Here is a 22,490-nt window from a genome sequence, read left to right as displayed (position 1 = left end):
CTTCAGAAAAAAATCAGCGCGGAATAAAAAGCTGGAAAAGATTCTGCGAACGTACAACAGGCACTGAAAGGTTCTCTGATGAATGAGCACCTTTCAGGTAATAAAAGAGACGTCAGCTGGCTGATAGGAGTTCAGTGTGAAGAAATTAGAGGTCAAGACTTTGAACTGAGGGAGAAAAACGGGATTGACCGAGTTGTACATACAATACAAAAGCCAAACCACTTCAGTAACATTCTGTGATTGGCACATTGAACTCTCAAACGTTTAATAACTGCTCCAACACTGCGAGGAAAAAACCTGAGCAGAAACTGTGCAGCTCATCTCAGAGTGAGAGACTCTGAAAGAAATGTAAGTGGCGCTGATGATTCAATTGAAAGCTTTAACAGAGCCCTGCAGGACAGCTTTTAAAACACCACACAAAAAGGAGTGAGCGCACCGAGCACAGAGCAGCAGAGGATTTCATCTTACACATTTCAGAGTCAGCCCTGCAGCTGCATTGTGTGAAAACAAACCAACAAAACTGAGTTTTCCAGACACGGTTTGTCAAAGCAGATTCTTACACTCTTATTGGTCCTTCAGGTGAACTTTTTTTTTCCATAGAAAGGTGTGAAATCTTGACGTTTGAGAATTAACAGCTAATTAAGACGGCAACATTTGCCAGACAGTCTAGATGCCAGCCAATTCTGTCTAATAAGCCAAGTGCGCCAAAGAACTGAACGCTGTGCCAGCCGGCTCGTACTGTAACCCAGAGCGTCTGTCTCTGCCTGTTCTCGCCTGCAGACAAGAACGTATGAATGTTTATGAAGACATCAGCCTCTGTCAGACCTGCCTCTTTGTCTGAAGTGAAAAACATCATCTAACGTCACTAAATAACATCTAAACTAAACACCCGAATTTTGCTGCAGAGCTTGTTTTGATGATTTTCTTCTGGCTAAAGAAAAAATGTAGACAAAAAGTCCACCATGGGAACAACTGCAATTTTCCAGAACTAATGGCTGAGATAAAACCTTTATGGTGCCAAGGCAAGCTTGGTTTGCAAGGTGTGTCTGAAATCAGTGCTAACTTCTAATTGGTAAATTCTTTCTTTATTGCAGGAAACTGACTAAAAATAAAAAATACTTATTCAAATCAGCAGACTTCTCTGATTTTCTTTTTAAAATAACCAATTAGTAAAAATGAGACAAAAATTTTCATCCCACTTCCTTAGTAACCCATTAATCACTGGTAGCCCTGCTCAAAACTGACCTATGGCTAAGTCTTGCCCTCAAACTTGAAGAGCCAATCACAGAGTGTATGGCCTTTCCTAAACACTTGGACAGTCTATCCCTGTGATGTCTGTTGAAATGCATTGCAGAATATCAGGTTTTTGTTGTGTTTTAAGAGATTTTTATGAGATTTTGAGTTTAAAAAGGTTTAGAAACATAGCTACTGTGAAGACAATAACTGCTTTGCAGACCTTGTTACTTTCCTGTCTTGTGTTCATTGAATACTTCTTTGCTGTTTTTGTGGGCTCTCTGCCCACAGAGTACTGTGTCTATTTTGTTTTCCATGTCATGTAACATGCTGATTGGTAGTTATTGTAAAAGGAGGCTGACTCATTCCCTACAAACTTACGCATTAAAATAAAAATAACCTTCAATTTGAACAGACACCTGCTAGATATCCATGGCTTACATGAAGAGACATAATGAAAACTGGACGTAAGGCTTTGGGGCCATCTGGTCCAACAAGTCACACTGACAGATTATATGTCTGTTTGTCACAAGTAGGGCTGGGATGGTATGCTGTTCTGGCGATTCCATTCTGTTACATTTTTTGGACAGCTTATTCGATTTTAATTGCGATTCTTGGTTATTTATGATTTTTACGATATCTGCAGTTTTTCCTGTTTTTGCGATTTTTAGTTTGCTTTTTTAACACTAGACCATGTGAAAAGTTAAATAATGATGATAATGTCTACAGACTATATCAGGAGCCATATTTTCTCATAAAATTCACATCACGTGAGTCAGAGAGAAACATTTCACCTTCTGCTGGAGATAAGTGGTAACAAAGGCTGAAATTAATAATATGATTTTTTATTTTTTTCAAAAAATGTTTTTTTTTGACAAAGAATCCTGATTTAGATATTGTCCAACAAAGAACCCTGATATATCATATATCAGGAAAAAAAAAAGTTGTTTGTAAAATAGTTGTGTGGAAAAAAAAAAAAAAGGCCTATAAACAAAAACTAAGTTTGTTCCAGACAGCAAACAGGTTTATTTCTGCTGCTGGATGTTTTAACATGTGGCTCTATGAGGATTGACTCACTTTAGGAGACCGCCTCTAGTGGACACCTAAGGAACTTCACAGTTTTGCACCTCAGCTTCTTCTTTTTTTACTCTTCTACCCTCCTCACAGGTACAAACAACAATTTTAAATCTAAAAAAACTTACAAAAAGAGAAAAGAACAACTTCTTGTCAACATGTAATTACTCTAATAAAGATTTTTGTCCAAACAGAGTCTGAAAACAGGAGAAAGAAAAACTGTATCACCTCCTCTGACTTGTACTTTTGTAGCAAACAGTTAAACAAAATAAGACATCAGCAATTCTGTATAAGAATGATTTCCCCTGTTTTTTTCTGAAATCCATTATTCATGATTTATATTGTTTTTTAGAGATGTGTTTCTAAACCTCTGCTCTTTCTCAGAGAGGATAAATGTTATATTATTTCTGTTTTTCTGTGTGACTCCAAAGTACAGAAAGAAAAGCAGCAACAACCCAGCAGGGAGCATTTGTAAAATCAGCCCCAGTGCTCAAATAAACACATGAAGCCGATGTTTTTAGACGTTTCTCCGCTGGAGTGTTTTGAGGAAGCTTTACTTTGATAAATGGGTGAAACTGGGCGATAACAGATTTAAGTGTCTTGGTTTGGATGAACCTCAGCAGGATGTTTACGGACCTACTGCGAGGCATTTTTCCCTCAGGAGACGGTAACTTAATGAGCTTCTTTGGCCACCCACCCTCCAATTACAACACTCACTCTAACCTTTATGTGGATGCCGGAGTGCAAAGCAGTCATAACACATTCACAGTAATTGTTATTGGCACCTTGAGAGTCAAACAAAAGCTCACCCTGGCCTCTCCCAGCTCCGCTGCAACGACGCAGAGGCAGTGAGCAAACAAATGAAAAAGAGGCTTCAATAATGGTCAGAGTGATAAAACCTTTCAGCTTTTGTGAGCCAGCTCCAGGCCTCCTCAGACCCTCCTGATAAGACACACTATCTCACACATCTGTGCCTCGTATCTCGCTCCACAATGGCCCCGGTCACAAAACACACACTCCTCACCCATTACACAAATGTCACACCTCATCCCTCTGCAGCCGCAAAGGTATCTGGGATATCCAACCCTGAGCTGGGTGCTGCTTTTCGTCTTTTACACTCATATAGAAGCAGCAGAGACGTGCTTTCTCTGTGTGTTACATTAGCAGCGCGTCACCTGACACACTCTGTGCCGTCTGTGGTTAGCTCCCATTCCCTGTCTCACTTCTTCAGTGTGAAATTGCTTTTCTTCTGCTCCAAACCGCTGCACCCGGGCACAATCCATTCTGCGATTCAAAAGGCAAGAGAGGGTAGCAGCCCTTTAAATGAAAGCAATCATCAAGTCTTATCTGAATGGCTGTTTTTCGACGCACAATTGCCGCCTGCAAATCTATTAAGCAGCCTCCCCAATTAGATTCTAGGTTGAGGCAGAAAGCATGGAGATAGGAGGATCGTGAGCGCACTGCAGAAGTACTCAGATCTGGAATCAGTGATAACATTTATAATTTGTTTCACTGCAGGGAAAATTGCTCAGATTGAAATAAATTAATGAATATTGTGTGTTCGAATCAAATGGAACAAATTTCCTCATTTCAGCCTCCAAAGACTCGCTGCAGGTGTGCACGCACAGATTCTTTTTCCTCTCTGATTGAAAGCCTGGAGGTAGAACAAGATGTTGTCCCCATGATTTCCACATTCATCCCAAAGTGTCATCTCCAATCTGTCTATCATTCTGTCAGCACGCCTTTCAAAATCAGTCACACTGTCAGAACACAAACACCTCAACCTACACTATAGTCAGGCCTCAAAGCACAGATTACAGTTTATGATCAGACTCAGGCTGATGTAAAGAAGGCTGGATTAGCATGCAGCTCACTCTGCAGGGTGACACCAGGGAATTAATATGATACAGGTCCAAACACAAACATTAATTAAACTCTTCTTATCAGCCGAAACATTCAGTCATTAACACGGTGTTCATGTAACTCTGACAGCAGATAAAACTGACCTTCACTTTTTTACAGATCATCTCAGTCAGCGACAAACTGCACTTTGACTTTGCTGCTTTTCTGTTTGTTCTTTGTTAAGCAGCTGCTGATAAAACCCAACAGATCTTCAGTAAGAAGCTGCAAGGAAATTAAGACAGTAATCAAGCAAGAATTTCAGACTGCGAGGATTAACGCAGATGTTGGAGATCTAAAAACTGCAGTTCCTCAAGTCTCCACTTGAGGCTGGCTTTAAAGGAACTGGAATCCACATACACATACATTCAAAAAGCAGATCATACATGCATATGTTTACAGCCTGGTTCAAAAACAATAAAGGCTTGAGGAACTCATTTCCCTGACGGCTTCACGGAGAGGAATTTTTCAGAACAGTTATTAAAGTTATAAGTTTTGTCCATATAAGGGCGGGGCTGCTTTAATTGACAGGTGGTCACCTTGTAACTGTCTGCAAAGAGACTAAAGGTCCACCTCTTTGCCTCATCCTGACCAGAAAAAAATCCAGGTTGATTCAAGCTTTATTATTTTTAAACCCCCCCCCCCCCCATTGTCTCTATGATGACATCATAGAGACAATGGTACAGCCTTCAGTATATTCTTGTTTCTGGATCAGATTTAGCATTTTATTTTGTACAATATTTTTTGTTTCTTGTATGTAATCATTATTAGTTTTACATTTTTATTTATTTTATTTTTTTTTAGGTCTTTGGTAATGACCTATATGTAGCTTGTTTTAATGACTTTTTTGAAGTCATGAAACACTGGGAGGTCGAAATGTCAAATTCAAAAGACTATTTAGGACTGTATATTCAGTCTAATTTCAAAAATATAACCAAAAATGATGTTACATTTGACATGAAAGCACACAAAAAGAAAATGTTGGATCTATTTTCACATTTCTTTGTTGAAGACCCCTGAGGTGTCTAAAACAGGATAAGGATGGTATCAGAGGAGTCAGAGTCATTTAGGAAAAGATGCAATATGTGACCATAATACGTTTTCTACACATCAGCTAAATTAAGTATCTCAGGCCCTTTTGTTTGTTTTGGTCTGTTTTTTGATTGGCCTATAAATGGGGTTCACTATTTTTGGGGGTGCGGCTACCAGGTTTGGGGACAACTGCTTTGGTCTATACCCCTGATGTCTCTGTACTCTCTGTCGGATTTCCTATGGTCTTGAGTTGGTTTCAGTGTTATAAGTCTGGCTTCACTTTCTGTGCTCCCCTCCTTTGTGATTGTGTGCCCGACCTCATGGTCTGACCTGTGTCTTCATACATAACTCAGTGTGTGTGTGTAAAGTATCTGACTTCCTCCTCTCATTGTTGAACCACCCTCTTTGTTTGCCCTTGTTGGTTTCATAACTGGTCTATCAGTGAGTCTCTTCAGGCTCTGCATGTCTCTTCCTTCTCCTTTTTTTTAATACAGTATGAAACATTCAGAGAGGTTCGGTCAAGATCCTAAAGTTCGATTTGATTTAGATTTTTTGGGTTAAAATTCAATATTGTGACACAGTGATTCAGTCATATGCACAGATGACAGAAAATGCTCTAAATTTTTCATCATCAGGCTTCTAATATTTGTTAAATAACAATGAACACATTATCTCTATGTGTGGAGAATAAAAAAAGACTACAAAATATTTTTTTCCCATTAAAACATTCTTTGACATACAGAAATCAAACCATAGAGGACAGCCTGCTCTAAAGTTCAGTGTAACATAAAGACCAGTCTCTCTGGAGGTCAAACCATCAAACCAAAGTGTGGCTTTTTCTGCAGACTTCTTGCTGGCTTGTCTCAAAAATGATCTCCCATCTATAAATGACACTAAACTCACTTGACTTGTTTTCCTGTCTGTTTTTACAAAGTTATGTGGACGTGAGTCTCTCATGGAAGAAAACAACTCAAAGTAGACAACAAAGTTATGAATAATACAAGCATGAAGACAAAACAAGAAGCTTACATTTGTGTCAGAGTCCAGGGGATGAAAGAGAGCAAATCCAACAGAAAACAATCAGAAAACAGACAAGAACAAGTGAAAGCACAAAGACATGATCACACGAGGAGCTACAAGCAAAGTGAGCATCCCAGAGCATCTCCAGGTCGTCTGCAGGCAGGGAAATCATTTTCAATGTTTCTGGCCTTTCTTTCCTGCAGCACAGATCTTATGATTTAACTACTGAATATAACTACAACTATGTTTATACCAGGGGATACACAGTTGACGAGTAGAAACAGTCTTACAGTTACAGATAACTGCATGTTTGTGCTAAGAGTAAAAACTGCTTTCCAGAGGCCGATCCTCCTACAGGCTCCATCATCATCATCATCATCATCATCATCATCATCCAACACTAGCAGAGCTGGCTGAATGTAATGTAGTGAAAGAGGGCAGGAATCAGCTTCATCTCTCCTCTTCCTCACCTCTCCTGCTTGAATTAGCCGAAGTACGAGCAGCCGAGGAGTAATGATTCTTCCTGACTGGGAGATCAAATCAAAGCAGCCACTGACCGTCCCCTGATCAATAACAGTCACCATAGACACCAGGGACCACACAGCAAATTTACGGGTGTTAAATTAACACTGACAGAGTTAAATTTGACACTAGGAAAGAGTGCATATGCGTCCACTCTTTTCAGTGTTAATTTAACACTTTCATAAGTGTTAATACTTTTACACTCATATAGTGTTATTCCAACACTGCACAGAGTTAAAAAATAACACTAGTCAACACCAAGGAGTGTTAATTATATCTGACACCAGAGTCAGTGTTAAAAATGTAACTCTACCATACTACACTAAACTCCAGTGTATCAACACTACTGAGTGTTCCACTGTTAACTCCAGGTAGTGTAGAATATTGTGGCCTGGGCACCTGCTGCCCAACCCCATCCCCCACCCCCTCCACACCCACACCCACACTTCTATTAACAAAAAATACAAAACATGAAATGTTTAACAACAGTGTATTGAAGGTACACCACACTTACAAACTGACATGTCCAGCAAAAAGTTATACAAAAGTGCAGTATGGGACAATGTACATTCGGTCATCAGTGTTTTCATATGAGTACTGCCTATCATAGGGTCTGTAGTACACCAGGTCATCTACACAAACCAGTATGAAGACATTTAGATTTTCCTCAACACAAAATGCATTTAAGTGATCGTCAAAATACACTGTTGAGACTTTACAAGTCAGAAGATAACTGTTGTCATCTCGAACAATTATACTGACAATCTTGTTTAGAACAGGCAACTCATTTTCAACACCAGAACATACATACATCCCAACCTGATACTCTGTCCCAAAGCTTTTGACCCAGGAAGTAGTGGCAACATTGACCCCCACATCAAAACTTTCATCCAGTGCCTCACTGCCCTCCAGACTGCTGACCAAGACCTCAGTGATGGGACCAAATTGTAACCTTTTGAAGTAAAAGTTCTCAAAATGAAAAGCTAATTGATTCTGATGTCTCTTCACCAGAGTTTTTGTTATGTTTTTAAAGTTCTTAACTGACTTTTTAAAGAAGTTATGCTTTCCCTCAAATCGCATACACCACATGTGTATGAGGGGTCCAATTTTCCTGATACAGCTTGGGTAATGGATCATCAGATGGTGCTTTGGAAGCAAATTTCTCTCTGGAAAGAGTGATTTGAAAAGCTTGTGATGATCAAGTATCAGATGTTTCAAATAGCAAGTCATACCATGGGTTACGATAGGTGAAAACACAATGTGTACGATTTGAATCAAGAGGAGCAGCAAGTTCCAGTAGCCATCATCCCTGCTAGCTACATCTCCAAGCATCAATGGAGCATTTCTTAGGAGGCACCACGACTGTACAGCATTAAGACCAAGGTCTTTGCTAGTGTCATCCAGTTTAAGTCCACTTGGCCTGTTTTTTCTCTGTGTATAGCCATAATTAAAGCTCACAATTCTCTCCGACAATATGTTCACAGATATTGTGTTTTTGATCAAGTGCTGAAACACCAGCTTTAACTAATACTGCACAACTCCTTCCAGTAGGTCATGCATTATATCCACAGCGTAGTTTTCTGATGTATGGAACAGCTGCAGAGAATTAAGCAGGCAGGTTTTCTTAACACCAAATACTGAGGCCAAAGCAGGATTTTGATAAAGGACATCACAGTGTGTTGAATGAAGGTCTTTGCAACGTAGAGTTAAACTTGGATGATCTTCACTAAAAACTGACTGCAGCTCAGTTTTATCAGTCAAACAAAATCGACAGCAGTAATTTGCATTAAATGACTCAACAAAGCCAAAAAGGCCATGTAAAGCCAGATTGTCACCAGTAACCTGAACAACTGTACCCCTTAGAGGTCTGTCTGAAAAAGGCACCTGCATTCCTTCAGTCTCTAGAACCTTTAGATCATCAACAAGAGGTTTCAGGATGGAATCAAACCCATACTTTTTCAAATCTTCTGAGTGAAAAAGGGAAACAAGATGAATGTTCATTAACACAGAATTAAGTTTTGGAGGCAAATTTCTCAAGATAAAATAAATGCAGCCAAGTTTGTGCACTCCCTTTTTTGATCCTAATGGATTAGCAGTTTCAAAATCATCATAATATAGCTGAATCTGAAGAGCATCTTCTTGTGAAAATAAAGTGTGATTCCTAAAGTATGAGCCATCATTTACATCAGTGTAAAACCCTTCCTGGTGTGTTTTTGCTTTCTGGAAAGCTTCACAAATTTCCCTGTTCCTGAACATAGATGACAGAGATCCCATTATGGGTACATACATAAATTTATCATTGACAGGAACTTGCCTATAAGTGCCTGATGTTCTATCCCTGCGTGTGTCAAAACGCACACCTAGAACATACTCTACAGGCTCTACTATTTTCCATTTTTCCTCAAAATGCCTCATCCTTTTAGATTCTGTGTTAAGATGCGAGAATGGGTTTTCAAGCTGTTCAAAACAGTCCTCCACTTTTTCTAAAACTTCTTTGGATGTATCAGGTGACAAACACTCAACAACTGCTTCTTTTGCATGAGCATGGATGTCATTAACAAGTTCTTCCATTGAACTAACTAGACATTGTACAGTACTCTCAGGAACACCTGTGGCTTGAATTTGAGCGATGACAGAGCTACACATATCAAGTATTTGCCTTTTTTCAATTGGGATGTGCGAGGTGACAGTCTCTGGAGGATCTACACCTGCTGGTTGTGAAACAGAAGCTCCAATATTAGGTGCTGTTTCCAGTTCAAAATTACTGACGACATCTGAATCAACACAGTCTTTGTGTACTCGAGATAAGTGCCGCTTGTAACCATAGTACGTGCAGAAAACAAATGAACATCCAGATTCCCCACACTTCAAACGCAAAGTCCTTCCTGGGTACAAACCATGCTGAAACTTTAAATGTCGAAATAGTAAGGAAGAACTATTGTGGTGTACCTTGCAAACGTAACAGGTGAACATGTTCCGTCAGAGAACTGTTACTATTTAAGCTGCGCTTTGGAGGATTCTTGATCTGATTTCCTTGACCCGTGGACTCTCCTTCACAACCCCAACATCGATGCCATACACGGTGGTCTGGATAAATGTGTAGAAGTTGCACAATGCTTTGTCGTAGGACACAGCAAATGTAAAATGTGCCTTGAAGAGCTCATCAAATGCAGCTACTCCGGTCTGTGTTGCACAAGGAATGACCTTTTGATCAAGGACGATGAAGAAATTCTGGATTCTGTTCTTTCTTTCCCCAAGACACAGGACATAGGGCTGGGCAAGGCTGGTTTCCTTGAGGAAGAGGTCCATGCTTTGTCCCACCTGAAACAAAAAAAATTGAAAATATAAAACATATACTGCTTATGGATATCGCTACTTAATTGTCTTGTATCATGATATCAATTATGAAAACAAAAATCTAATTATTTTCATGGCACCAAATCATAACATATGTTATCACAAGTTGCTCTTCAAAGGAGCATGGCATGCAATATTCAAATCATACTTTCGGTATCTTTATTTGTAATTTAATACTTTTGGTGAGATACAGAAATATAAAGCAGCAAGCAGACGGACACTAAAAGGGAAATTCAGGATAGAGATGAACTTAGGGATGGCCAGATTATAATGTCATTTTCATATTTCTCTGTTGAGTATAAATTTATTAGGGTCCAAATCTTAGAGATAAGGAATCTCACTTGTAACAGGGCCCTCCTCTCTATATGGATGTTAGGTTAGTTACAATGATGGTATAATCAGTAGCAGACATTGATACAGAGATTGCTCTGAAACTTCAATTAGCAGCTATCATGATCATGAAGAGGGTAGTACAAGTTATTTGCTGGATCTAACATGCATTTTAATAGTCTAATTATTCTGAAGTTAACATTATGAACTATAATGATAATGAAATAGGCCTAAAAATGCCAAATACTATATTTGCAATTATAGTAATAAAACAATCAGATGCATCACAATTGGTTTAGTTGTCCTGTCAATATTTTAGCCCTTTAAATCCCCAATTAATAGACAACAGGGTGGCACATTTTCCATGTCTGAGCATACCTTCATGAACTTCATCAAGCGGTCAGCAGCATCCGATGCACTAACTTTTGTAGACTTCTTGCCCTTGGTTGTCGGAGGTAACAGGTAAAGAAGCAGAAGGATGGCAGCAACCTCGTGATCCCATACTGGAATGACAGTACAATTACTTTCACAAAAGAATCAATGCTATGAATTTTTTAAGACTTAGCCACAGATTTAAATACAGATACCATCTAAAGGTAAGCTGTCATAAAACTGCATTCATACAACTTCCGAGTCTTCGAGAGGCATCTTTTATAAACCATACTAAAGTGAATTAAAAACTGACTGCTTCAAAATGCAAGTAACATGATCAGGCACTAAAATCCTGGGTGTTAATGTATACATTTTTTAACAATGACTTCATGGAGAATGCAGGGAAAGGCAAGTGATTAAAGATGTAGTATAAGCTTACCACCATCATCAGACTCCAGTCGTGCATCCCTAAGGAGCTCGTCCACGTGTGCACTCAGAGGTAGATTCTTGCAGTCTGCGATAACCCTTGGTTTGAAGAATGTTGGCCATTTTGCAAGAAATCTACCCGACACTTCTTCACCAAAGAGCATTGCAAAATCTTGATCGATCTTAACCGATCAAAAAAGAACATAAAAGAAAAGTATTAGAGAGCAAACAAAAATTCAAAAAAGGAAGAAGCTTTTTACTATGAATTCTAATTCTTACCAAGCCAGGTGTATCCAGAAACCGAGGGAAGAGGTCTAGAACAGTGGCAGCTGTGGCTGGATCTTGGACAACCTTCTGTCTGTGCTGAAATGTGGCCTTCATTTTGTCTCTGACAAGGGTCACATCAGTTGAGTGCTTCATCATTGACATGGCTTCCTTGCATTCATCACCTGACAGTTGTTGCACACTTGTAAAGATGTTGCGATGACTTTTGGGTCCATTTTGGGAAGTGACTTTGGATGTCCTGACTTCTTGAGCAATGCTGCGTTGGACAGTTTTTAACCTCCAGGCCAGGTAACCAGATCCACTCTGGGGATCATAGAAATGTTCCTTGGGGATTCAAATAACAAAGCAGAAAGAGGAAAACAATGGGTTACTTGGCAACATCTGTAATTATTTCAACACTCCTAACCATCGTCATCGTCTAGGCCTGTGCCATGGGTTACTGATCTAATGCTAGATACCAGTAAGATGTATACAAATACTGTAATTTTTCTCTGAAAAAATATCTACGTGAGTTGAGAGCAGCTGCATGAACGATGCACCATGGGGCATAAATTTCTGTGTGTGTGTGTGTGTGTGTGTGTGTGTGAGTGTGTGTGTATATATAAATATAAATATATATATATATATATATATATATATATATATATATATACACATACACATACATATATGAGGATGTTGTGTGTAAAGGGTGCCATCTTGCCATGTACAGTTTATCCAGAAAAACACACATTTTGCTTGCATAACTTGGTGGAATAAGCCAAACAGTATAATTCCTTTCGCCCTTGCAATTAGAAAGAAAATTGACTGTGATTTAGAAAATTAAAAACACCATAGATTTATTTTTTATGTCAATACTCACATAACCGGCTTTTGAATCTGGATCCTTCAAACTTGGAAACAGGATGATAATGCCGAGTGCATATGTAATACGGACATTTACTGAAGGGATCCTCCTGATAAAAAAACAAAACAAAAACAATAAAACAAACAAACAAAACACAAGTACAGATAAAGTAAACAAAACTATTTTCATTTCAATTCTTCTCCAATGCAAGTAATTTTTTAATGAAAAGCACTGAAACCTGTATTTGACAAGAAGGCCTGATTATCTCAATCCTATTGGAAAATACTTCATACAACATCCACAATATCAGCATATTACATATAAACAATTGCGTACCTATTAGTTTATGATGTTAGTATGACACAAATGTTTTTTACAGCACATGGACTCACCCATGACTCTCCACCATGTCTGCTACAAGCATGTTCACCATCTTTCTTCTTGTGCTATCAGAGAGGCAGTTGTTTTTTTCATACTCTTTGAAGACTTGGTCTCCACCTGGCTTTGAGTACAGGGCTACCTTGACAGTCTGAAACAACAGTTAGAACAATATTCAACTAGAGTTAATCTGACTAAGTTAAAAAATTGGGCTTAGCATAACACTGTACACGCAATACTGAAGCAACAACCCTGAAATAAAGCCATTTCGATCTTTGCTTAATTGAAGGTGAGATTTGACTGCTGATTTCAGGTGATTGGGATCTGTCATGAAACGATTTTGGACGAAGACACCTTTCTCTCCTTGTCACATCTCACTTGTGAACTCACATCTTTTGCAATGGTGTTGTCTGGGGGTCCTTCAATCAGCTTCTTCTTCCGAGCTTTGGTGGACTCAAGTATCACCGTTGAGTCTGAATTTGAAGATGAACCTTGTGATGAACGGCAAGGTGACCACTCTAAGAGCGATGAGCCTTCAGAAGATGTGTCCAGCACTCTGCTGTCTACAAGAACAAGTAACTTTAGTACACTTAAAGACAAACAACTTTAGTGTGTGAGTGTGTACAAATATAATGTTAGTTATATAAAAAGATGAATCAGAATTTTTACCATTGCACTGACCAGTGAAGGCCTTAAAAGACACCTGGGATGATTTAAGAAGTTCATCAAATATGTCTGCGTCCACTTCCACGCCAGCAGAATCTTTTAAGACCAAGGATGTTGAGCCTGGCAAATCAAACTTAGCCAAAACTGAAAAAAAGGGAGAGAATCTGTCTGAGGGTCAAAACCAAAGAATTCAAGTTTGATTATACATTATCATCTTTTAGAGCAGTGGTTTTTAAACAAATAGCCTCTAAACAAGTGTTATTGTACATTTTAGTTGAAATGCCTAGTTGTAGTTAACTAAAAATCAGATTTATCATTACAAATCAATTTAAGAAAAAATATTATGTTTTGATAAATATAATTTGTTCAATGATAAGTTTAGGTGCTATAAGCATTAAAAAAAAAGAAAAAAAGGTAAAGTTAACAAATAAATGGATTTTTAAAAAGTAATTCTTTCCATCTGCTTAAATTCTATTCACTGCATCACTCTTATTTTGTTTAATAGTAGAATTTGCAGCTTATTAATTTATGACATTAGAAGACAGAATACACTTAATAAGTGATTTACTGGAAATTGTAACCACTGCCTCAAAGTATTTATCACATGCTTATATTTTTAATATATTACTCTGATTACCTCCTTGCAAAAATTCAGGGTAATCGTAGACATCTTCAATCCTTGGTACCCTGACCCATTTGCTCACCCCTTCATGTTCTACAGGAACCAGCATATTATGACCTTTAAGGAAAAAAAAAAATTAAAACTCATCTTTGTATCTGCCACGCACTGTGAAAAAGTTAATTGAAAACATACTGAAGATGAACAGTAAATTAACAGGTTTCAAATACTTGTTATGAGTACAAATTTCACAAGCTCATAAAATACATGAATACACATTTTAATCAGATCATATACCCGTATGCTTCTCATTTGAATTTATCAATGGTAATTCAGTTCTTTGGTTTGTTTAATATGTAAAGAGAAAAAAGTTCAAGAGAACGTGCTCTATTTTAGATCTGAATATCTAAAATGTGATTGAAAAATATTAAATTACTCTTAAACTGTACTCTACATTAAATTTTATATATTTTGTTTCCTCAATGTATTCTTTATTTTATCTTGGTTGAAAATATAAACCACCAAATCACTAGACATCCACTATAAATTCCTTTCTTATTTCAATGAAGGGTTCATTTTACACTAATGATGATTTCATGTATTTAAAAAAAAGCTTTACTGCCCCTCAAAACTGGAATGGACTGTTAATAACTGCATACATTTATCTGGCTGAATTATTATAATTATTTGGGAAGGAGAACTAAAGCCTTAAAACACATTTGAAGCAGGATACACTGTGTGTAGACATATTTACAAGTATTTCTCTTTATATCTCAACTTTATGGCTACATGATATAAATCTGACTTTAGACCAACAGCAATGCAGTTTTCCAAAGTGTACACTGATATTTAATCTACAGTAAAACGATTTTAAAAGCATTTACAGCATTTTTACCTGTTAAATAAAGAGAAGCAGCGTTGCTGGCGTTCGCACGTTATGTGCATTTTTAACACAATAGAGCACATAAGGAATGAAGTAAAAACAACACCGTGAACTCATGGGAAAGCAACGCTGTTTAGCGCAAAAATATTATTATTATATGACGAGCATTGGTCGTTCAGTGCAGTGGTAGACACGGTACATGTGAGGAGCAATTACAGTCAATATCTCCACTAACCTCTCTTTATCGCCGTGTGAGCTGCTTCGTGACCGGGCAGTAAGTAACAGTAACCCGCGCGTGCCTGGGTCTGCCCAGGGCTGCGCAGGCCAGCTAAGTTTCGTCTAAACCGAGTTAATTAAGAAAGACCCAAGGCTAGAGAAGCGACTACTGTCAATGTGCAACACGTTTTACTCGGGATAATGCCACTTTATTTACATATTTAACCAGCACCTAAACACTTAGACACGGATATCAATAAAACTTTAAGCTAGCATACCTTTTTTTTCTTCCAAGGTCCCTCACCACGCCTGGTCCTTCAAGCTGCGATGCCAACAATGGCCGATACCCCTCCTTAGTCTCTTGGAAAAAACAACCTAATGAAAATATTGTCAAAATATTGCTGGAAACATTAATTTATTTGCCATTTTCAAGGGCTCAATTCAGACTGCCGCAGATATCAGAGGTAAAATCCACTTCGTCATCGCGTACACCAACTCCTCATTTGACAAAACAACAGTTTAAAGAGGGCTGAGGCTATTGGAGACAACAAATACTTTTAAAGCATTACTTCAGTTCACATTTAATTACATATTTAGACAGAAAAACAATACAAAATGTGTTACCTGACCGAATACGACGTACCAGAGCAGAGAGAGAAAATGGCGATCGCAAAAATGTGGACGGCGGGTATTCAACGGAAATGAGGGTGTGGTCAAGGTTACACTCACAAGTGTAGAATAAGTTTAACAACCGAAATTTACACTAACACTCCACAAAATTTACTCTGTAAGTGTTAATTTTTATCTTGATAGTGTTAAATTAACACTTACGTCTGTCAATTTTAGGTAACACTGCTAAATTAACACTGACAAATTTGCTGTGCAGCAACCGTCTCCCTGAGGCACCAATCCAGCAGGGGATGATGGGGAAATTTGTGTGCATGTGTGTGTGTGTATTTGTAGTGTAACAGGGTGAAAGTGATGAGCCCACAGCTGAACTCCAGTCCATCCTCTCGCTCAGGTTGCCACAAACTGGAGCTTATTAGGCCTAATTGGCTTCTTTTAGACCCTGTAGCTCATTATGGGGACACTTTCAGCATGCTCAGCTCTTACAGGCTCTGATTTACATCCATGTGACTGTGGGATCCAGGCCCTGGGTCTCAGGGCTCTGACATTCACTGTTCAGTGCTGCAAAACTCAAATTAACTCATGACACCCTGTAATACTACGTTAAAGCTTGGGATATAGGCACTTTGGCTCTAACACTGCGGTAGGAGCTCATTTTAATTGAATTTTCACTTATTAAAGGTCAGAATACAGATTAGATCAAAGCATGTAAGCTAATATTCCTCATTTTAATCATGTCTAATGATGTTTAGCTTTATAACCAGGCACCCTCTGCTCACGAGGGGTTCTTTATAACCATCTGTTGTAACTTAATCGACAAAATAACCTCTTTCTCCCAAAGTAGCATCACAGCAGCTTTGTTGCATCTTATCTTGCTAACCTTCATTTCTGAGGCTAAACAATCGAGCCAAATAAAGCCCAAAAGCGGCAGTTCCTCAAGTTTCCACTAGAGACTGTATCTTACAGTTCTCTGAATTTCAATTGTAAGCATCATAAAAATGTCTAGTTGCATCAGGATTTCCAGAATCAATGTTCCACCATGGAACAAAGCTCTTCTGAATCCTGACAGGGACCCGGCCTTTTCAAGACCACTATAAACTCCTTATAGTCTTTAAAGAGGGGAAAATATGTTTTTTGGTGTATTCTGTCCATCAGGTGCCCCTGTGGTTTCTTTACACAATTTACAGCTCAAATAATCTCACTGGTGTTTTTAGAAAACCTTCTTTTTCAGCCTCTGTCTGAAACAATTTATTTTAGCTGCTGTCTCTTTAAGGGATCCCTGCTCCACAAACTCCCTTTCTCCAGATTGGCTAGCCCTCTGAAGAGCTGTAAAGGGTGGGGTTAGGGGCAGACCTTGGTGTTTGAGGTCCAGCTCAAACCTTATTGTTTCAAGAAGATCTAGGGAAGGTCTCATTAAGATCTGGTGCTGATTTTCTTTTTTTTTTTTATAGAATTTTTTGATCAGTTTATGGACAGATTAAGGGATTTCTACAGCACCTGAATATGTAGAGGTTTAAAAACTGCAGTCTGAAAATTGGTACTTTATGGAAGAACATGTCTGCTCATGTCTATGTGGCCAGTTCACAGAGCTACACTTGACACTGAAACACCTGTGGAGATGTGTCATTTACCGTTCATCAAGGTGAGCTTGTTTTAGGTAAAGTTGCTGTTCTTCGTCTATTACAGCTTAGAGCTGTTAGCAAACTTTCATTCATTCATTCATTTTCTAAACCCCTTATTCTGTTCAGGGTTGTGGGTGGCTGGAGCCTATTCCAGCTGTCATTGGGTGAGAGGCAGGGTACACCTTTGACTGGTTGCCAGTCAATCACAGGGCTGACGCATAGACAAGACAACCATTCACGCACACACTCACACCTACGGACAATTTAAAGTGACCAATTAAACCGGTGAGCATGTTTTCTTTTTGGAAGAGAGAGAACCCAGGCATCCACGGGGAGAACATGCAAACTCAACACAGAAAGGCCCACCAAGCTGGGAATTGAACCATTGACCTTCTTGCTGTTAGGCTGCAGCGCTAACTGTTGCTCCACCGTGCAGCCCCCTGTTGGCAAATTTCAGCTATCAAAATCTGCACACAGCTGTAACCGTTTCCAAACAGTGAAGGAGAACTTCTGAGAGGGATACAAAGCACCAACCTACGGACTGAACCTCCCTCCTGATGCATCTGTGAACCATCAGGGCCATCGATCTATTTAAGGCCAACCACACCCAGGGAACACATACACACACACACACACACACACACGGTGTACGGTAACAGGGACGTATAGAGCATGAATTATTAATGTGCTCTATATGTGGTAAAGTGGGTCAGTGTGCACAGTGAGAACTGTAACAAACAGTGGTACAGTAGGAGTTACACCACCCACTCCAGCAGACTGTGAACAGGATGCAGAGGTAGCTTAATGCACAGCTTGGTTTCACTGGTTTCACAGTAGATTTTATATTTGAGTGACTCACCTCAGACGATAAGCTTATCACAGGAAAATGTGTGCCAGCTTTAAAGGAGGAGGAAATGTATATATGTTAGGTTTCTTCAGTCATCTATTGATCCGTCTGCTGTGTGGGCCTAACCCACTAACTGTCCAACAGGTGAGTGGGTGAGCTTACACTCTAACACACCTGGAGCAGAGAGAGGCTGTTTAAGGAGGGAGCAGAGCTTTAAGACCTCTGCAGCTTCATATAAAAACTTTCAGCACTCGGGAGCTCACCACCTCAGCTCTGATCAGCCGGTACATCCTGACCACTCACAGGTGAAGTGGATAACATTGATCATCTCTTTACTGTGGCACCTGTCAGCAGCTGTGATACAGCAGCAGGTGAACTCGTCCTTGAAGTGTGATGTGCCAGAAGCAGATAAATGAGTGAGTGTGTTGATGTGAGGGACTTTGAAAGGGACCAAACTGTGACAGACTAAGGACTGAGTCAGAGCATCTCAAACTCTGCAGCTCGTGGGGGAACTTTAATCCCACTGTCGAACTTTATCTGAAGTCAACAAAAAGTTCATTTTAGTGCTTAGAGGAGAAAGTGAGGCGGTATTACAGCAGGAGAGAAAAGTGACAGGACAATTATAGCAGCTGCGGAGCAAGATGATATGAAAGTCCAAGCTAACTTCAAACAGAAAAAGAGCATTGAACCCAGCATTGTTGTTTCTCTCTGAAAGGAATAAAAAGCAGGGTGAAGTTTTGTTTTTTGTCAGGTTTTGCAGAAAACAGGAGAGGGGAGGACCCAGGGGCAGATTAACTGAGAAAAAACAAAGACCTGACAGTCCAAAAACTCTCACTGAAGATAAGACCAACCGGCAAAGAACTAAAGAAACACAGATTGTATAGATCGAGGGTGATTCCACACAGGTGTGTGACAAGATAAAAGGTGTAATATGAGTCCATTCAAACAGGAGGTTAACACAAGACAAGAATTGTTAAGATGAAGACAGAGAAACACAAAATAAATCCACAGGAAGGAAACTCTTCAAATACACCAAACAGAGGCCAACATGTAACGTTTTGTTATGAAACTGTGTTTTCGCACCACTACAATTTGGCCCCACCTTCAGAGACACTCAGCTACAGCAAAGCATCATTAAGTGGTCTGATTTTTAATTTTATTAGTGGTCTGTGTTTGTCTGGAGCCCCTACATGTTACCATGGCCGCACTGTTTACATATGAGATTGGCTGTTAGCAGTCTATGGTCATGTCATGTCAATGCTAACAGGTGCAAGGCCTGATGTTTCCCACAAGGTGAGGAGAGGGAGGTGAGGATGACGTGGTGGTTTTGAGGTGAGAGCTAAGAAGTGATTACATCAACCTGTCCTTCTATCCATTGTTATTGGCAGCGTAAGATTTATCTCCAATACGATGGACGAGCTAGCCGTGCAAACCCAGCAACAGAGGAAATACCAGAAGGAAAAGTAGTTTCTTGCTATTCACAGACATGGCTAAAAAAGCTAACACCAGACACCAACGCCACATTGAAGGAACTTCACCTGCTGTGAGCAGACAGGATACAGGAGACAGATTGAACAGACTCATGACGCTCAGTCCTGGACCCTGTGGAGGTGGAGGCTGGCTGACTGGAGAATGATGGCTAAGCTGTCATCGTTTATTTATTTTTTCTTACATACTTTTTTTTTGCGTTACACTTTCTTACTTTTGTTTTCTTGTAGTACTGAAGTGACTCCTGAATTTCCCCTCAGGTATTATAAAAGTATTTTCTTTCCTATATCAATTGGCCTTACTGAGGAGAGCCTTGTGGTTCAGTCTCGTGCCCATTTAGTTGGAGGCCCTGTTTGGATTCCAGCTTAAGGCCTTTTTCCTGTACTCTTAGTTTGTCCATATTACTTCATCAGTAATGAATTAACTCATTAAGCCATTAATTGATTTATCTTTGCAGAACATTTTGGCCTCTCTACTTAATTGAACTTTTACACGTGTTCTAGGGATGAGTCATGATTATTATGAATGTTGGTGATCATTATCTCATCTTAAAAAAGATTTTTTTCCAGGTGTTCTTATGTGTCCCAGGTTGTAATATGATATAACCTGCAGCAGTGTTTGTAGGCCATCCAAAATTTCTTCTCTTACTGACAAAAACAAACTTCCAGAAAATGAGGTTATGTGCAAACTTTGCCAGCAAAACTAAAAAAAAGAAACATAGAAATGTAGATTGTAGCTCATGACAACCCAATCATTGCATGGAGCTATTTATCAATCTTCTAATGCCTGCATTGGGGGTTCATAATAATGCATTGCTTTAATTTTCAGCTCCTCATGACGTTCCTTTGTGCCATTGCAGATCAGTTATCCTTGTAGCATTTAAGTCAGGTTTTGCGCTTCTCTGTTCCTGACACACTGTGTTCTTTCACTTCTTTAAAAGTTTATTGTCTTGTCTCAGCTTGTACGGATCCTTGGGATGTGCTCTGTATTGAAACATTCTGAAAAAGTTCAGTCACGATCTGTAAATCCACCAAAGGAGGGACTGAGTGACTGGTTTGTATGGGAGGGTACATTGGTGTCTCAGTTTTAGGTGAAAGTGTTTGGACGCTGCTGAAAGTATTGGCTGTCTTTCTCAAGGTTATGGTCTCCTCTTCCTGAGTCCTGCTGGTTTTCATTTTGGTCTTAGGATGAGACAGTGCTCTGATGTCATTCAGATTCATATTCATACCACTTTATTAATCCCTCATGGGGCAATTAGTGTGGAGGGATTAATAAAGCTATCTGAATCTGAATGACCTTCAGTGTCCTTCTGCAACTCCATCTCTGGTCTTAAACAGCCTTAGAACAACATATTTGGATCCAGGGCACATTAGGCTTCTTTTTCACGCTCTTATTTGGAAGATGTGCTCTCATGTTTTCAGGATTTTCCATTTTCTTGGCCACTTTTAAGCAAATATTTCTGCTCTGCTGAGATCTTCTGCCCTCTTTCTCAGGTTCCTCTGCCAAATCCTCACACCAAGCTGCTAACTTATTTCACCTTTGACCTCTCCACCCACATGGAGACCTGTACTGTTTCTTTTTATCTCCAAGCTCTTATATTGTCACCTGCTGAACAGACTTAGCACGCGCATGGCCCCATATTACCAACCATCTGGGTCCACGCAGAACGGGTCCAAACCACAATGAGGAAACAACAGAGAATGAAGCTGCTGAAGCTGTTATCTCACATCCCGTGGCAACATTTCCAGATAAGTGCTCAGCAAACTTATTAAAACAAAATACAGGAGAAAATGAGGATGGCATTGGCAGCAGCTCAGAGAGATATTTTAAAGCGCTTCCTTCCCGCTGCCGCTGCTGGGAACAGTGGGGAGACCAGACAAGTGGAGAAAAGTGTCCAATCACTGCCAGGCGGAGCGACGGGGGGACAATCAATGGAGCCGCATGAGATAAATGACACGCATTTAAGGACGGTGAGATGAGCAGAGAGAATAAATACTTCACAGCACACACACACACACACACACAAAAACACATACACACAACCTGGAGGCACAAACATGCACACAGCAGAGAGACAGGCGCAAGGTTGATGAGTGTGAGGCTAATGTGGTCTAAACGAAAACACGATGAGTAAATTCTCCATTTCAACAAGTGCACAAAGAGATTCACTCCATGTTGAACAAACATTAGGTGAAGATAAATGTTAGATCACACCTCATTGTTGCACGCTGAAAAGGCCTTCAGAGTTTTCATACAGAGAGTAAACAGTTTTTATAGAAACACTTCACGACCTCTCTGACCTGATGGCATTGATTTGACTCAACTCCTACAGCAACACAAACCTTTAGCCTTCAGTGAGAACAGGCCTATTCTTAAAGAAGACTTGCTCTCATAAATCTGAGCCTCATTCAACATCCTTTGGGATTTTAGTGACTAACATCATGTTGATCATTTCATCCAGCAGCCTTGAATCTCACTTGAATGCCTGCAGTGTAACTCTTCAGGGTAAATGTGCACAATCAGAGTGACCATCTGAAGTCTTGTTTTTGGAATTTGCAGGATGAGATGTGGTTGTAATACCTGACAACAAGAAGGATTTTGATGATGTTGTCCATCCTTTGCATATCTCACTCAGTACACAATATGACACAGCCCTATCTTTGCGGTATGGGCCAAAGTTTGTTGTTCTGTGGAGTCTTGTGGCTTGTCAAAGATCAGTAATAGGTCTGTCTCTTGTTAGAAAGGGT

At 39.5% G+C, this 22,490-nt stretch overlaps 2 protein-coding genes and 1 long non-coding RNA gene across 3 annotated transcripts in view; all 3 read right to left on the bottom strand.

The window, feature by feature from the left end:
* Positions 1-22,490, bottom strand: part of LOC141788046 (SH3 and multiple ankyrin repeat domains protein 2-like) — a 290,879-nt gene that overhangs the window by 241,188 nt on the left and 27,201 nt on the right. The gene's annotated exons all lie outside the window — the stretch shown is intronic.
* Positions 9,996-11,416, bottom strand: LOC141788232 (uncharacterized). The gene is made up of 3 exons (XR_012598120.1): positions 11,279-11,416; positions 10,846-10,970; positions 9,996-10,101 (listed from the first exon to the last, which is right to left on the bottom strand). It is a non-coding gene; the product is annotated as an uncharacterized LOC141788232 (long non-coding RNA).
* Positions 11,416-15,830, bottom strand: LOC141787816 (uncharacterized). Its single transcript, XM_074666494.1, has 8 exons — positions 15,438-15,830; positions 14,079-14,180; positions 13,445-13,585; positions 13,166-13,338; positions 12,790-12,926; positions 12,413-12,506; positions 11,550-11,874; positions 11,416-11,447 (listed from the first exon to the last, which is right to left on the bottom strand). The coding sequence occupies exons 2-8, from the start codon at positions 14,170-14,172 to the stop codon at positions 11,416-11,418; spliced, it is 996 nt and encodes a 331-aa protein (XP_074522595.1). The 5' UTR covers positions 14,173-14,180; positions 15,438-15,830.

The sequence above is a fragment of the Halichoeres trimaculatus genome, unplaced genomic scaffold (assembly GCF_033239565.1).
Source record: "Halichoeres trimaculatus isolate MK-OKI-2021-1 unplaced genomic scaffold, fHalTri1.1 fHalTri1_scaffold_3, whole genome shotgun sequence".
NCBI lineage: Eukaryota > Metazoa > Chordata > Actinopteri > Labriformes > Labridae > Halichoeres > Halichoeres trimaculatus.
Note: the sequence above shows the minus strand (reverse complement) of the source record. Positions and strands in the feature narration are given on the sequence as shown.

Excerpts from the sequence above, each read along its gene's own strand:
- LOC141787816 (XM_074666494.1), bottom strand. The coding sequence starts at position 14,172 with ATGCTGGTTCCTGTAGAACATGAAGGGGTGAGCAAATGGGTCAGGGTA. Across the intron at positions 11,875-12,412 it reads CAGATTCAAAAGCCGGTTAT|GAACATTTCTATGATCCCCA; the intron begins GTGAGTATTGAC and ends TGAATCCCCAAG. Across the intron at positions 11,448-11,549 it reads TCGGTTTCTGGATACACCTG|ATCGATCAAGATTTTGCAAT; the intron begins GCTTGGTAAGAA and ends TGATCGGTTAAG.